At 35.8% G+C, this 16,206-nt stretch overlaps 1 protein-coding gene across 1 annotated transcript; it reads right to left on the bottom strand.

Moving 5' to 3' along the window:
• Positions 1–122: 122 nt before the first annotated feature.
• Positions 123–16,133, bottom strand: LOC127966243 (huntingtin-interacting protein 1-related protein). The gene is made up of 34 exons (XM_052567108.1): positions 15,851–16,133; positions 15,136–15,199; positions 14,468–14,610; positions 14,320–14,376; positions 14,142–14,222; positions 12,712–12,788; positions 12,569–12,630; positions 12,045–12,185; positions 11,901–11,958; positions 10,854–10,929; positions 10,583–10,714; positions 10,430–10,479; positions 9,522–9,594; positions 9,258–9,441; positions 8,439–8,527; positions 8,055–8,171; positions 7,192–7,293; positions 6,883–7,077; positions 6,644–6,754; positions 5,611–5,805; positions 4,708–4,858; positions 4,534–4,620; positions 4,350–4,457; positions 3,325–3,461; positions 3,130–3,240; positions 2,991–3,049; positions 2,878–2,908; positions 2,349–2,411; positions 2,172–2,272; positions 1,986–2,091; positions 1,781–1,904; positions 1,304–1,365; positions 772–1,101; positions 123–651 (listed from the first exon to the last, which is right to left on the bottom strand). The coding sequence occupies exons 1-34, from the start codon at positions 15,944–15,946 to the stop codon at positions 643–645; spliced, it is 3,582 nt and encodes a 1,193-aa protein (XP_052423068.1). The 5' UTR covers positions 15,947–16,133; the 3' UTR covers positions 123–642.
• Positions 16,134–16,206: the final 73 nt, after the last annotated feature.

The raw sequence follows: 16,206 nt of genomic DNA, 5'->3' as shown, positions 1-16,206 counted from the left end.
TTAACAAAGTAATTGAAATAGTTACACTACTTACTACATTGTAAATAGGGTAACTTGTAATCTGTAACCTATTACATTTCCAAAGTAACCTTTATAACATGGCATATAATTGTGTATGGTTAAGTATGCAGGTTAATTAATATTAACAATTTAATAAACATATTAAATTATGATTTCATGGATGGTTTTTAAATGGTTTTCCAACATGTTTTTAATTTGTTGTAATCTGTAAATACAGGTATTAAGAACAACCAGCACATGCATAACTTACCCAACATGTTTTTTTTTTATTTACTTCAGTTTACATTTAAAACTTCAAGTTCATTTACTTTAAAATCATAAAAGTTGTTAAAAGATCCCAAATTAACTACCAGCCATCAATTGATGGTGCTGATTAAAAAAGGTAAAGGTAAAGTCTTCAACCTGGTACTTATTAAAATTACAAATAATTGCATGATAAAATATTTCACTGTAGCAATTCAATAAATGATAGTATAAATTAAAAGCATAATTTTAAATATTTAATTCACACCATACTGTATTGCATGAAGGAAGATATACAGTAGAGACTCGTGATAAAACAAAGAAAATAATATACATTATGATGGTTTCTTCTTCATACATCCAGGGCTCAGACTCCTTTCACCTAAACTGTGTGAGATAAACAAAGAAAAACAACTTAACATCTAAATTTAGTATCTCAAAAGGCAATATTTTCACTGGAAATACTGTTAAAGTGGCCCCTAGCGAAGAGTGGCTGTAAATACATACTGCATTCTTGAGGCGACTGCCTGATTTCTGGAAGATTGAGGATCGTTTAGAGCTGGTTTTGGCAGGTTCGGGCGCGGGGGGCTCCGGTCTGGGCGGGTCCAGTCGAAGTGGTTCGAATCTGGGTGGGTCCAGTGTGAACGTGTCCAGATTGGGCAGATCCAAATTGGGCGGGTCAGGAAAAACAGTAGGAAGTGAACTGTCAAAACTATTGACTGTATTCCCTGGAGGCGAGTCCATCGGGATCCCTCCCATCTCATAGTGCTTTTTCCTGAGTTCTCCCAATCGTATACGCTCGTTCACCAACTGCTTCTCCAACTCTAATACTTTCACCTATAAACAAATATGAGTTTACATCGATCCATTTCCAGCTCGAAAAAAGAAAGTGCAAATCGTTTTTACTTGCATGATTTTATGTATTTCAAAGTGAAAAATATGAATTTTGTACTTGATTGAATCCTTTGGGATTTGACTGGATGATGTAAGGGTGGTTTAATACCTAAAACTGTACTATTTTTCATTCTGGCAAATTTACCTGAGAATCCATTTCCTCTGTTTTGAGTTTTATAAGAGACAAGCCAGAAAAATCCATGGAGTCTATGGAAAAAAAACCAAGAGGATACATTAAGAAATTTAGCATCACATCACTCACCAATGGGTGCTCTGCAGTGAATGGGTGCCGTCAAAATAAGAGTCCGAACAGTTACAAACTAAAAACATCACAATAATCTACAAGTAATTCATCATTCCAGTCCATCAATTAATATCTTGTGAAGCGAAAAAAGCTGCATGTTTGTAACAAAGTAATCCATTATTAAGACATTTGAACTTAAAACTGTCACTTCTGGCTAAAATACAAGTCCATAATCCATAACAATGCTTCCTCCAGTGAAGTTAATCCCCTATTGTCCTCTCACATCAAAATCCACCAACATATTTTTTTAGAACTGTTTTGGCTTGTATGTTTCATGGAGTATGTTTCATGTTTATTGCATGTGTCCATGAAACTCACCCTTGTTCTCAATCTGCATTTGTCCTGATTTAGTAGACGACACCACGACAGCGGCCATGTCATTCACGTGACGGGATGCTTGCTGTAATGTTTGGAGCCTCTTGTTGCCGCGATCTGCCTTTACCTGTTAAATGAAGGATTAATGTGTCAGAATCATCAGATTTGATTGGATTAAATGCACTTATATTGGTCTCATAAATTTTACCTTTGAAGCAGCGACAAGTTGTGCCGTACTGGCGGCGATCTCATGAGAGCAGACAATCAGCTCTTCATATTTGCCTTTGTCAGTCACGACTTTATCAGCTGATTCACTTTGTGAGATAATAAATCAATAGTATATTATAAATAATAATAAATCCAAGTTAAAGCTTTAAATATTCGACACACTCACAGCATCTGCGTTGCTCCCCATCCTACAGCCTTTGACGCTGAAATGAGTCCCTCCGTCCAACGTGAATTTTTAGCATAGAAGTCTTTGACAGAACCAGCACCCTAAAATGCAATAAGGTGTGTGAGTATGCATGATTTATAAAAATGATCGAAAATTGTCCATATAGCTGAATCGTACCCGGCCACTGTCCACAATGTCTCTCTGCAGGTCAGTAGCAGCCGTCACCAGCATGTGTATAGCCTATGGACAAAAGTGATGAAAAATTACTCGAAAAATCTTGATATACATTACCAATTTAAAAAGTTGAGGGCCACAGTTTTTTTTTTTATTTGATTAAAATACAGTAAAAACTGAGATATTCAAATATTATATAATGGTATATCAAATACCATTTAAAATAACTCTTTTCTATGTGAATATATGTTAAAATGTAATTTATTCCTTTGATCAAAGCTGAATTTTCAGCATCATTCCTCCAGTCTTCAGTGTCACGTGATCCTTCAGAAATCATTCTAATATACTGATTTGCTGCACTAGAAATATTTATAATTATTATAAATGTTGAGCTGTGGAAACCATTATATTCAGGATTCAGAATTAAAAGAAAATTAAAAGAACAGCATTTGTATTTTAAATCTTTTGTATAGTTAAACGCGTTTTTACTGTCAATTGAACAACACATTCATGTCTTTGAATCTAAACGTACCTTCATTAGATCTGAACACGAGCCAATGATGCTGTAATAGAACAAAACAAACATTTAATTACATAACCCATAAACTACAAACTGTATAAAACTATATCCCAACCCAAACTAACTTTTGGTTAACTTCCAGCTTCACTCCAGATGACTCTCTTCTTGCCTGGCTCAATATTTCCTGTATTACATAAGGAAAGACTCATGAAGTCATTGCAAATCCCGAGTTCAATCCAGCATCATTAACACAGTCTAACTTACATCCATTCTCAACACAGCATCTTCAATGGCAGTGGAAGTCGCAGCCATTTCCTTATCCACCATCTCTGCCAGCTCTTCCTTCCGCACATCTGCTCCCCTGGGCCGCAGTTCCTGCAGGAGACCAGGAGAGAAGTCACTTATTATGTCACGCAAACACAGATCAGGTTTAAAGATGCAATCTCTGGTCCAACGCACCTGTCCTTGGTTGAGGATACGCTGGACCACATAGCGGACAGCAGTAGGGTCAGCTCCCGGGAGCGTAGCCTTCAGCTTCAGCTCTTTCAGATACTGGAGGCAGTGAGTGGCACAATCCCGGCAGTTATCAGTCAAACCTACAGAGACATGAACATAAAATCATCAGACTGCTGGGGGAAAAAAACAGCAAAAAAACCAGCTTTTACCCGTTTACGGTGGTTGAGATGGTTTTACCAGCTCTAACTAGCTTGATCAAAGTGCTCTATAAGGTTGCATCCACATCTACAGTTGATTAGCCATCTAAGGACTATAGATGAGAAGTCTGAACCTGCTAAATGCCATGCAAACCATCTGGTTTTAGCTGTATTTTTTAATGCAAATCATCAGTACAAAGTACTTTAAAGACTGTGTTAATTTTTTAATGCAGTCATCTGTATATATTTTCTAATGCAAAACTTAAACAGCTTCAAAGATTGTAGTAATATGCATCTTATTTTTTAAGAAATTATAAATTATATTTAGAACAGCTTGGACCATCTAAGGACCATAAACCAGCAGCTTGAAGAAGCTATAACCGTGTTAAACCATCTGGAGTTAGATGGATTTTCTTATGCAAATTATCAGTACAAATTTTGTAACACAAAATGTTTGAGATAGAAAATTGGAATAACTTTAAAGACTGTGGTAATTTGCAACTTTTTAAAAAAGAAATTCTAAATTTTATCTAGAGCAGTTTGGACCATCCAGGAACCATAACAGCTTGGATCAGCTATAAACTACACAATTTCATCTGGATTTTCTAATGCAAATCATTAGTAAATGTATTAATGTATGTACCAAAACTATGAATAACATTAAATACTGTTCATTTGCAACTTTTCTTTTCAAGAAATTATAAATTATTCTTGTCTAGACTAGTTTGGACCATCTAAACACCAAAAATATTTTGAATGTCAGTAGCACTATATGCATTTGAAATGTGCAGGTGTGCATTTTTAATATTAAAGAATAATTAGGACTCTCACGGTCTGCTTGGTCCGTAGGCGCTGAGTGTGCAGTTCCTGCTCCATTCACAATAGTGTCAGCAATGAGATGAGAGAACTGGGTCACCGACCTCAACAAACCACTGGCGTCTAGAAGAGGAAGAAGAAGAGATTACATCACACTAACACCTGAACCTGTAGCTTACTGATTAGAATGACATCTTACCATCCATGTTCCTCAAATAGACTGCATGACTCTGCTGCATCTTATCAAGGGACGCCAACGTCAACTCAGCACGATTGATCAAATACTCTGCAAGCAGAGATTAGATATATGTTGAGTAAAAGAACTGATGAAGATATTCAGGTATGAGGAGGAGGAGGGTGAGGAAGGACAGACCTGGGGTGCTGATGCAGCGCACGTGTAGTGGGTCGTCCACTTTGGCCACAGCGTCCAGCACGATGCCCTCGGCCTCCACCACAGCGCACTGCAACAGACTGAACTGCTCATCCTGCAGCTTCTGCTGGAACAGTCCTGAATCCAGACTAAACTGTACAGAAAAAAAAATAACTCATTAAGACCCTCAATAGACACTACAGTAGCTAAACCTGGGCTACATCCCAGTGTGCATACTGTTCATCCTATACAAGATTAAACTGTCCCAAATCATAGTCTGACTTTGAAAATGTATCATATAGTTCACCATTATATCAGTTATCAGTCAGCCCACTCTCTAATTATTGACATAGGTTATATTTATGTATTATATTACACACAAAATACATTTTGTTTAATAATTTTATCTATCAGTCAGCTCACTTTCTAAAAACTGACATAACTAATATTTATAAAAGATTACATTAGATTAGATAAAAATAAATAATAAATAATATTATATACTAAAATCAAATTATATTTGCTATTATACAGTATCATAGATCATTATATTAGCTATCAATCAGCCCATTCGCTAAAGGCTGACATAACTAATATTACATTATGTAAACATTAGCTATTATTGAACTGATTCAAACAGTATATTTCAGTATTGTATTAGCTATCAGTCAGTCCACTCTCTAAATATTGACAGAACTATTTATATACGGTAACTAATATTACATTAACAAAAATACTAGATTAATATTTGCAATTATTGTTTAAGTATTATCATACTTCAGTATTGTGTCAGCTATCAGCATCCCAAATCATAGTATTTTATTGAAGGATTTTCAAACTATGTATGCATGAATGTTTTTTTTTTCCTTTGGAGAAATCTTGCCCACAATCCCTAGTTTTTCTGACCTTGGCCTGCATTTGGCTCTGCAGCGCTGTCATCTCTCTCTGACTCCTGTCTCTCTCCTGCAGCAGCGTGGCCTGGTGGAGCTGGGCGGCCTGACGCAGGTTAGTGATCTCAGCCTCCTGTTCTTTCACTGAACGTAGAAGAACCTCCTTCTGTGCCTGCAGACCCACTAACACACTGCTCAGCTGGTCTCCTGTCTGAAACACATACAAACACAAAGAATTTACCATTTTGAAGGTGTAGTGCTGATTCAGACACCATAGGTGAATTGACAAACATAAGCAGGTCTTGACAAAGAGATCCTTTGTTTCACATGCTTTGTGCTTAGTATATAATAGTGTTATGTGTCAATATTTAACCAAAGTCATGTGATCATGTGACCATGTGACCACTGGAGACTGTAGTAATGATGCTGGAAACTCAGCAAATGATGCTTTTGACAGATATTATATTATATTTAGTGCTGTCATGCGATTAATTACATCCAAACTAAAAGTTTTTGTTTACATAATATGTATATGTACTGTGTATATTATATATTTTATTACAGTTTATAAAAAACAAAAAAATAAATCAAAAAAATTATATATATTATATAATTATATACAAACCCATGCATGTAAATATGTTTATATATTAAATTTAAGTATATATATATAATATATATATATATATACTTAAATTTAATATATAAACATAACATATTTACATGCATGGGTTTGTATTTATATATACATAATAAATACACACAGTACACACACATATTATGGAAACAAAAACTTTTATTTTGGATGTGATTAATCACACTAGTTATATTATATATTTCGGTACTGTATAAGCAATCAGTCAGCTCGCTCTATAAATATTGTATAAGCATTTGATTTTGTAAAAATCATATTGGTCACCCACTAATATGTTCAATAAATGTATGCATGCTTGTGTAAAAAAAAAAAATCATATTATGCATCAGTTGCACAAATGGAAACAGCTTGCATATGTTTGAAACAGAGGGTCTGCTGAGGAGGAAATACTCACAGATTCTTTACTGTTCAGAGCACTTTGAGCACGCAGCAGCTCCACTCGCTTCTCCTCCAGCTCACGTCTCATCTTCTCCATCTCCAGCTGCAGCTCCTGCTCCCGACACAACTGACCACAAATAAACAGCAAACACACTCATTCAGACCTCACGCTGGATTGTTTAAAACCAGGACAGCAAAAGCTGCATGTAAGTTCATATTAACTGGCATTGGGAAGGATTAGGACGTTGCACTGACTTTTTCCTGCAGCTGGTTCTGCAGCGCTGTCATCTCTCTCTGATGTCGGTCTCTCTCCTGCTGTAGCATGGTCTGGTGGAGTTGGGCGGCCTGACGCAGACTAGCAATCTCAGCTTCCTGATCTCTCACTGTACGAAGTAGTGTTTCTTTTTCTGCCTGAAGACCCACCAACACACTGCTCAACTCGTCTCCGGCCTAAACACACACACACACACACACACACACATGTCAGAGACACATTACAGTATTTACCAGTTTTAATGCATTCAGAATCTGGAGTCTTTTATGCACATTGATAGAGATCCATACCTTCTCCTTGCTCTGCAAACTATTATGGACTCGGAACATTTCAGCCCTCTCGTTTGCTAGCTCTTGCTTCAAACGTTCAATTTCTGCTCTCTGTGCCTCCAGCTGAAAATTAGAGTTCAGTTCAGTTAATGACAGGTGGATATTTCTGCCAGTCCAATATATTAGCAGATATTTTTGAGATGATCTGCACTAGTTTCAATTAAATCATCAAACCTGATTGTCAATGGATAATGTACAATTTCTGTTTTTTAATAATTAGGAGAAAATTCACTATCATTCAAGAGATTTTTCCTTTTATTGAGAAAGGATTAATTAAATTGGTCAAAAGTGACAGTAAAGACATTTATAATGTTACAGAAGATTCATCATTCAAATAAATGCTGTTCTTTTGAACATTTCATTCATTAAATAATCATAAAAATGTGTAAATTTCCATAGAAATATGAAGCAGCACAACTGCTTTTAACATTGATAATAATAAAAAATGTTTCTTGAGCAGCGAATCAGTATATTAAAATTATTTCTGAAGGATTATATGACACTGAAGACTGGAGTGATGATGCTGAAAATACAGCTGTGCATCACAGGAAAAAAATACATTTTAAAATGGAATAATATTTGAAATAATATTTTAAAAATACTACTGATTTGTTCATTAATTAAATGCATGAAATTTCAATACATTTTAATTCTACAATAATGCCATTATTAAAACTATAATATTGGAATATTTGCATCAGGTGTTGAAAATCTCCTACTGGTCATCATCTAACCTATATCACTCCAGGTTAGTATAAGTGGTAAAGAAACTTTTAAATCTGAAGAATGACTGGAACCATGAACAGAAATGAGTGGAGTGTGACCTTTGAGCTGTTGTCCTGTCTCAGATGCTCCAGCTCTACGGCCGTCTGCTGTTTGTATGTGAGCAGCTCCTCCTGCGCCTGCTGAGTGCTGCTGAGCTGCTTCACCATCTCTGCATTCTGACACAGAAAATCAAGACCATTAACAATCATAATAACCATATAGCAAAGACACTTCACCATCTTAAGTTTATCCATGACAAATAAAGATACTTTTTTCTCCAGGACGCCTTGTGGCAACATATTTAGGGAATATTCCTCACATAAGGCCGTAACAGAAATTGTACTGGAGGATCACATATCGTGTAACTGATCTGTGAGTGGCGAAGTTACTAGCCCTGTTTTTATCAATGATGTGTGAGGAAAGTAGCACAAAATTGTCTTTACCTTCCGCATGAGATCAGCATGTCTGCTGACCAGCTCGGCGTGTTTCTCTTTGAGTCGACTGAAATGTACCTGAGCAGTCTGAGCTCTGCCTAGAAAACACGAGAACAAGAGATTTTCATTCATACTACCATTCAAAAGAAGGCTATTATGCTCACCAAGGCATTTTTATAATTCATTTTTATAATTCATGACTGAAAACATTTTATAACATGACTTTGATGTACCATTTTCATGGTAATGCAATGTTTAATTTTAAAAGAGGTTTCAAAGGATGCATTTTGAGATTTTAAGTTTTCAAGTGATAGTATCATTTCTGATGATTTCTAAAGTGTGATCGAGAAAAAGGCAACAAAGAAGACTTTGTTATGATGTAGGTTTTTGAGGTACACTCTTGCCATAAATTTATTATTACTTTTCCTACATACCTTTTAACAAAAAAGATTGGTAAAATATCTATTTAGGAGTCTTAGACCTTTCCAACAATATATAGTTTGTCATGATTAGATTGGGATTTAATAGTGATATAGTGAAGTAAACGTAGGCGTCCCGTATACAGGACGGGGTGACAGTTTACAGGTTAAGAGACAATTCCTATGATTATCAGAGTTGAAAACAGTTCCGCTGCTGCATATTTTGTGATTTTGTTTTGAAACCATTATATATTTTTGTGCAGGATTCTTAAAAAGCACAGCATTTGTTTAAAATAAAAATATTTTGTGCATCAGGATCCTTGCTGAATAAAATATGTATTTCTTCCAAACATACAAACAGTAGCATATATATATGGTGTGTCTGAGTGTGGGGTCAGAGGTCACTCACTGCCCGCGTCCTCCACCGTGGCCTGTATGCTGGCAGCGACTGCGGTCTGGGTTCTGAGGTTCTCCACCTCCATACGCAGACGCTCGTTCTCCACCAGCGCCATCTGCTTGTGCGTCCGCTGGTCCTCAAGCTCGGATTCCAGTTTATTGACCTGAGATTTGAGCTGGACCACAGCGCGCTGGGCCTGCAGACACACGGAGGATGGGAATCAATCTCCGAAGAAAACACTTCTCAAGACAGATGTGAAAAAATCCAATGTCTAACCTCCACTTTTATGAGCTCCAGCTCTGGTTTCACCACCTCTAGTTCTTTCCTCAGAGTATCAGCCTCGGTCTCTCTGTGTGAGAGTTAATATTACAGAAGAAATGAAAAGACATTTCAAACATTTGGACACCAATTTGTTCTTTAATTATAACACTACTATCCACAATTTAGAATAATAGTAAAGTCATCAAAACTATGAGATAACACAACTTCTCTTTGTGTACAAAAATATTTTAAACATCAGATTAAAAGGTTTTAACGATCATAAGAAAGAAACATAAGTTCAGTGAAAGGTGAAATCAAACATTTGATTGACTTCTAGTTTTTTATTTTTCTCCTAAAACTCCCTTTTACACAAATAAATCATGTCTACATCAGGGTTATTATTACCATTAACTAAAACAAATGTATTTTTTAAACATTTTAAAGCAAATAAAAAGTTTTAATAAAATAAATAAATAAATAAAATAATTTTATTTCAGCTAACTGTCAAGACATACTTGCTCATTTTTGTTTAATTTAAGTTTAATTACTAAAATAACTCAAACTTAATACGCTAAATAAAATAATACATACAAATTAATAGAAACTATATAGACATTTAAAAAAAATTATAGTAATAAAATAATAAAATTACTAGCGGTTTTCAATTAAAGTGAAAGCAGAAGATATATGAATAAATATGCATTCATACCAAGAAACTATAATATTTATCTATATCAGCTGAGAAGTTGTTAATGAGAATTTTGAGTTAATATTTATATCTCGGACAAATCTGAGCATGGTTTGAGATATTGTTGAAATCTTCTGAAACTCTAGGAGTCTGCATTTGTTCCCCATTTAGTCGCACTGCTGCCAAAAAGAACTGATCTAATTTGTGAGTATAGTTTGATAAAGTGGTATGTTACCTTTGCTCTTGTATGTCAATTGGAGGGTCAAACTGGTTGTATCCATAATACTGTTGAACATAATAATTAGAATTGTCATAAATGTGGAAAAGCACTTAGTAAGACTTTCTCTGAGCCAATCTACAAGGCTTGACCGATCCTGGTTGTTTTTACCATCTGATAGTTTCCTTCACCGAAATCCAGCTGCGTGTCCGTATCATCGAAGTCAGGGAATGTCTCATTCTGAACGACCACAGGCTTCACGTGATCAGCGAGTGAAGCCGCACGCAGGAAATTTGGAGGTTCCTACAACATTCATATGCATATATTCATCTGTTCAGCATTTTACACCATCCGTCAATATAGTTTCTTTCATAGCATTTTGTAAAACATTTTTAGTAAACATGACTTGAAACTGAATGATTGATGAATGTAAAGATCTTACATCGGGAAGATCAGGAATCTGAATGATAGATTTGAAAAACTCCATCCCTCTCGCTCTCTCGAAAAACTGCGTCAAACTGTGGAGGACAAAGGCAGACCAAAAACTACTCAAAGCAGCACTCCACTTTTACATTTTGTGAATTTAATTGAATAAAAGCATCTGCCAAATTAGTATATGTAAATGCACTCTAAATAAGTACTATTCCAATTCATCAAAGAATCCTAAAAAAAAAAAATGTATCACAGTTTTCATGAAAATATGAAGCATCATAACTCTTTTCAACATTGATAATAAGAAATGTTTCTTGAGCAGCAAATCACCATATTAGAATGATTTCTGAAGGAAGGAATGAAGATGCTAAAAATTCAGCTTTGCATCACAGAAATAAATTAGAATAAAGTTAATTGCAATAATATTTATATTTTTACTGTAATTTTAATCAAATAAAATGCAGACTTAGGGAGCCTTGGGGAGATTGCTTTCAAAAACAAACAAAAAATCTTACCGACCACAAATGATTATGAATTATAGTGTACATTAAATCAGTAATGCCTGATATTATCATTTATTTGTTTTTTTATAAATCATTGTCATTATGAATAGGTTTTTTGTATTTTTTTACTAGAAACATTTAAAGTTAAAAAATCTGACCATCTTTTCTTTTGTACATTATAATGTTCTGATACCTGAATTGACTTGTTCATTTCTAGATTGCCATGAAAAATGTTTATTTCAGTAAATTTATATTAGTCAGTGGCAATTGTTATACTAAATAAAACACTTTTGAATCAATCAACGTTCTCGATTTATTCCTCTTCCACACACTTCGTCCCACTGCCAAGAACTTCATAATAAGAGTCCCCTTTTGCTTTAGATAAATGGGCATGTGAAATACTAAACAATATTCATCATAGAGGTATAATGTGCATTAACACATTTTAAAATGTCTTAAACTTAACAGCAATAACAAAAAAAAATTCTGCTTTTGCTATTGGACAAAATTTCTACATCGGTGCATTATAACGTAATACTGCAGTCCACCGTTACCTGTTGAACTGCTCGCGGAAACGTTCCCTGTGTCCTAACAGAGCGTCCACCGGTATTCCTGTGACACAGATGCACAGCGCTGGTAAACTCAATGAAAATAATGCATATAAATGAAGAGAGCAGCATGTAAACAACAAGACTCACTGCTGTGTAGCTTGAACAAGAGCTTGACCAGGAAATGGTAGAGCGGACCGCAGTCCTGGATGACGAGAACCAGCGGTGCCAGACGGCACTGACCCACAGGAGTGGTAGAGCTGGTGGAGCTCGACTCCATCTGCCGGAAAACTGCATTTAAAAAGAAAAAAAGATTTATTATACACACACTGCCGTCTCTTCTGCTCACCAAGGCTGTATTTATTTGATGCAGTAAAAACTGACAATTTTATTACAATTTAAAATAACTGTTTTCTATATGAATATATTTTAAAATGTAATTCATTCCTGTATGAATATATTCATATATCTGAATTTTCAGCATCATTACTCCAGTCTTCAGTGTCACATTATTCTTTTGATTTATTTATATTTTGTGCAATCTGTGATACATTTTTTTAGAACTCTATGAAGTGCAGACAGAAAAACAACACTTGAAATGGAACTCTTTTGTAACTTTATAAATGTCTCAACTGTCACTTTTGATCAATTTTTGGGTTAAACATTATGTTTACCTGTTTCTTGCAGCTTTAGAGCTGCTTCCATGTACTCCAGAACCTCGCCTGTCATGTCAAACCTGGAAATACAATAATCACGTGTAATTAATTTACATCAACAGATTATTCAAGCTCACTGAAATCATTAGCAATGTACTTACACTTTGTTGATATCAATGGCGATGGCTTTATCAAGAACCTGCTCAGGAGCGTCAAGGTTTGGTGGGATCTCCAGATGCTGTGGTGGGAACCAGATTAGATAGATAGATGGATAGATGGATAGATAGATAGATAGATAGATAGATAGATAGATAGATAGATAGATAGTAGGGGTGTAACGGTTCACAAAATTCACGGTTCGGTTCGATACGATACACTGATGTCACGGTTCAGTTCGGTTCGGTTCGATACGTTTTAGATACAGCAAAATGTAAAAACATCTCAACTTTTCAGAATGCCGCAAGCGCACCGCGGGTCATGTGACAAGAACCAACCAATCAGCTTCATCCTTTCCCGTAACAACGTTGAGAGCTCAGCCAAGATGAAGGAACAGCTGATCATAGTTGTATATGGATTGCAATTTTGAAATAAATTCAGTAGCAGAGCTACTGCAAGCGATTTTTAGAGCTGCAAATCCATTTATCCTTCGCTGAAATTTCCGCGTCTCATGGAGAGAGCACGTCATTGTTGCTTAGCAAAGACAGACGCCTCATGAGCGCTTCTGCCCGAGCGCTTTGGAAAGGAGGAGAAAGACGCGCTTAGTGTTTTCCATGCGTTTTTAGGCACGATATGTGAACGGCCCCTAAGGCGCTCGCTCACTCAGCACGCGCTGAAGGCTCGTTGCAAAATGTCTAATGCATTTAACAGACCAGAAATATAAGATCCTAAAATAACCAACAGGTCTGGTGTTTGGGTTGGATTCCCTGTAAGCTATAGTGTCTAAATGCTGCAGGGATAGTTTGCTGCGTGCATGTTTCTCCTTTTTTTCTTCTTTTCCCAGATAGTACTGACGCATATATCCCAGATATTCCCGCTGTTTTTTTTTTTTTTTTTTGTAATCCCGCTGGTGTACCCTGTCATGTTGCAGATGCGACATACCGTTGTTTATTTATCCACCACTCTCTTGCCATCACCATTATAGCTTAAAGGGAATCCAAAGTGCACCCAAACACCAGACCTGTTGGTTATTGGAGGATCTTCTCATTTCTAGTCTGTTAAACGCATTGGCTATTTTGCAACGAGCCTTCAGCGCGTACTGAGTGAGCGAGCGCCTGCTGAGTAGCCTAACATAAACATATAAGATGGTGTTTTTTTCTTCTTCGGGAGTGTCAGGGGCGTTGCCTGTTACGTTGTTTGGGTTATTGGGCTACCTTGTTGAACGCATATCATTATATTTCTTTCTCTCTCTTTTTTTTTTTTTTTTCAAATATAATTAATTACTCTAACGAACCGTTCGGTATACATAATGCGTACCGCGTACCGAAACCGAAAGCGTCGTACCGAACGGTTCAATACGAATACGCGTATCGTTACACCCCTAATAGATAGATATTTTTAACTCATATGTCAATGAAGGAAACATTAAACTTACCTTTAAATGGAAATCGATTTTAATACACAGCAGCTTGGCATACAGAGCAACAATATGTCCATATCTATCATGTAGATTCCCCTGAAACACATACAAAATTTAAGTTGAAAGTTTTTACACGAAGGATGACGTAAATGACTTGCTCAACAGAAAAACATCCAGATCATTTCGAACTCACCCATAATGTTCCCATCTGTCTAATGCTTGCGGTGTGACCTCTGCTGTCTCGTAAAGTCTACAAGAAAGACATACATTTATATTTGTAGGGTAATTTTAGACAAATAAAGTCAAATGAAGTCATGATGATACTGCTAGTTGAGACTGACGTTAGGATGGCCGTCTCGAAGCAGTTTGTGCACCACGTGGCAGAACTTCCAGCTGAGGATTGCGTTACTGGACAGCGGCAGACTCACGGCGTGAGACCAGAACGTGACAGCACCGCCTTCCTTATGTGTGCCTAAAATGATATCTGTGCAAAAGTTAAGGACAAAGTCCAGATGATATTTAGCAAAGATGATTCAAAGCATTTGCTTAATAGCAGATTTCAAATGTCTGAGTTTGTATTGTATCTTAAAATGCAACTAGATTATCACCCAGCTCTTTATATAAAGTTGGAAATATTTAACTAAATCCAACTTTATCCATAACCATAGAGTACACTCACATAGAGCTATACAGACAATATAGCAAATCTCAATTGCTTGCGTGTTTACACTGTAGTAAAAAGTAAACTATATTATCACCAGGTGTGATTCTGCTAAATGCAACTACTTGTAGATATGTAGATAGCATGAAGATACTAAGATATTATAAACATTTACATTATTTTTTTTTCCTGAAGCTGTTTTGAAACGTGTTACACAACTAAATTTGACTGATAAAGTACATGCTGTGACTTTCAAACCTGGACATCTGTGCGCAAGCTCACTACAACATACAATGAACATGATTGTACACACAAGAAATGCTGTATTAAATCAATATTAAAGGATACTGCGTCCATATTTCTCTTTGATAGGGGCCTCCACATTGGTGATGGATTTGGTGATGCTTTGAAGCTGTAAAGCAGATGAGATTTTACATAACATCATTAATTAAACACAATACATGATGCACACCTGTAATGTTAATACATATGACTTTTTAAAATATTAAATAATACACATCACAATGAAGCACACATTAATAACTAATAAATAATTGCAGCCAGGAGGAACATCTGAGTCAGATCTTACATACATGTATTTACAGAGCAGTTCAGTTTCTGGTAATAAAATAATACAATACCATATCCATACCATGGTATTTACATGGTACTTTAATAATATCATGATGTACATCCATATTACTATGGTAAAATATATTGGATGGCAATTGTACACTTCCAAAAGTAACATGTATAGCACAAAAAACAAGGAATGTATATTAAAACAATGTTTTTAAAACATAATGGCGATTGTTTTAGGCCACACGTAATTAAAATGAATTTCGCGGGGATTCCAAGCGATAAAATGTGACGATTTAAAAATATATTTAAAAAAATATTTTAAATAGTTTCAAAGATAAGTCTATTTATCAGGCGTTTCTCTCACTTAAATGAAAAGGAAAAACACCAAAGATTTTAGATTTTTCAACCAAGTAGGTAACGTAAATATATAAATCAAATACTCGTTGAATGAAGTAAATATGAGCGAGGGCGTCTTTCTCACCTGAAGTTTGACGAATTGCTCCTTTTCTGCAGCTAAAGCTTTTTCAGATTTATCCGTTTTCTCGTTTTTCTTCGATTCGGTTTTCTTCGAGGCCATGTTCAACTCCTTCCTCAGATGAATCCAGATGTACAAATGATCGAGTGAGTCCCGACACACACACACACACACACACACACACACACACACTACCTGTCACGTCAACGAGTCACACACAGTTGAGTTTCCTCACGCGCGCTCTATCTACAGCGTTTCCTCAATCTGAACTTGTATTTCAGTCCAAAAAAAAAAGTCAAATATTCCAACTACTTAAACCGTGAATAAACACTTATTTTAGTGTTTATTTGTTTATTATAAAT

The sequence above is a fragment of the Carassius gibelio genome, chromosome B10 (genome assembly GCF_023724105.1).
Source record: "Carassius gibelio isolate Cgi1373 ecotype wild population from Czech Republic chromosome B10, carGib1.2-hapl.c, whole genome shotgun sequence".
Taxonomy (NCBI): Eukaryota; Metazoa; Chordata; class Actinopteri; order Cypriniformes; family Cyprinidae; genus Carassius; species Carassius gibelio.
Note: the sequence above shows the minus strand (reverse complement) of the source record. Positions and strands in the feature narration are given on the sequence as shown.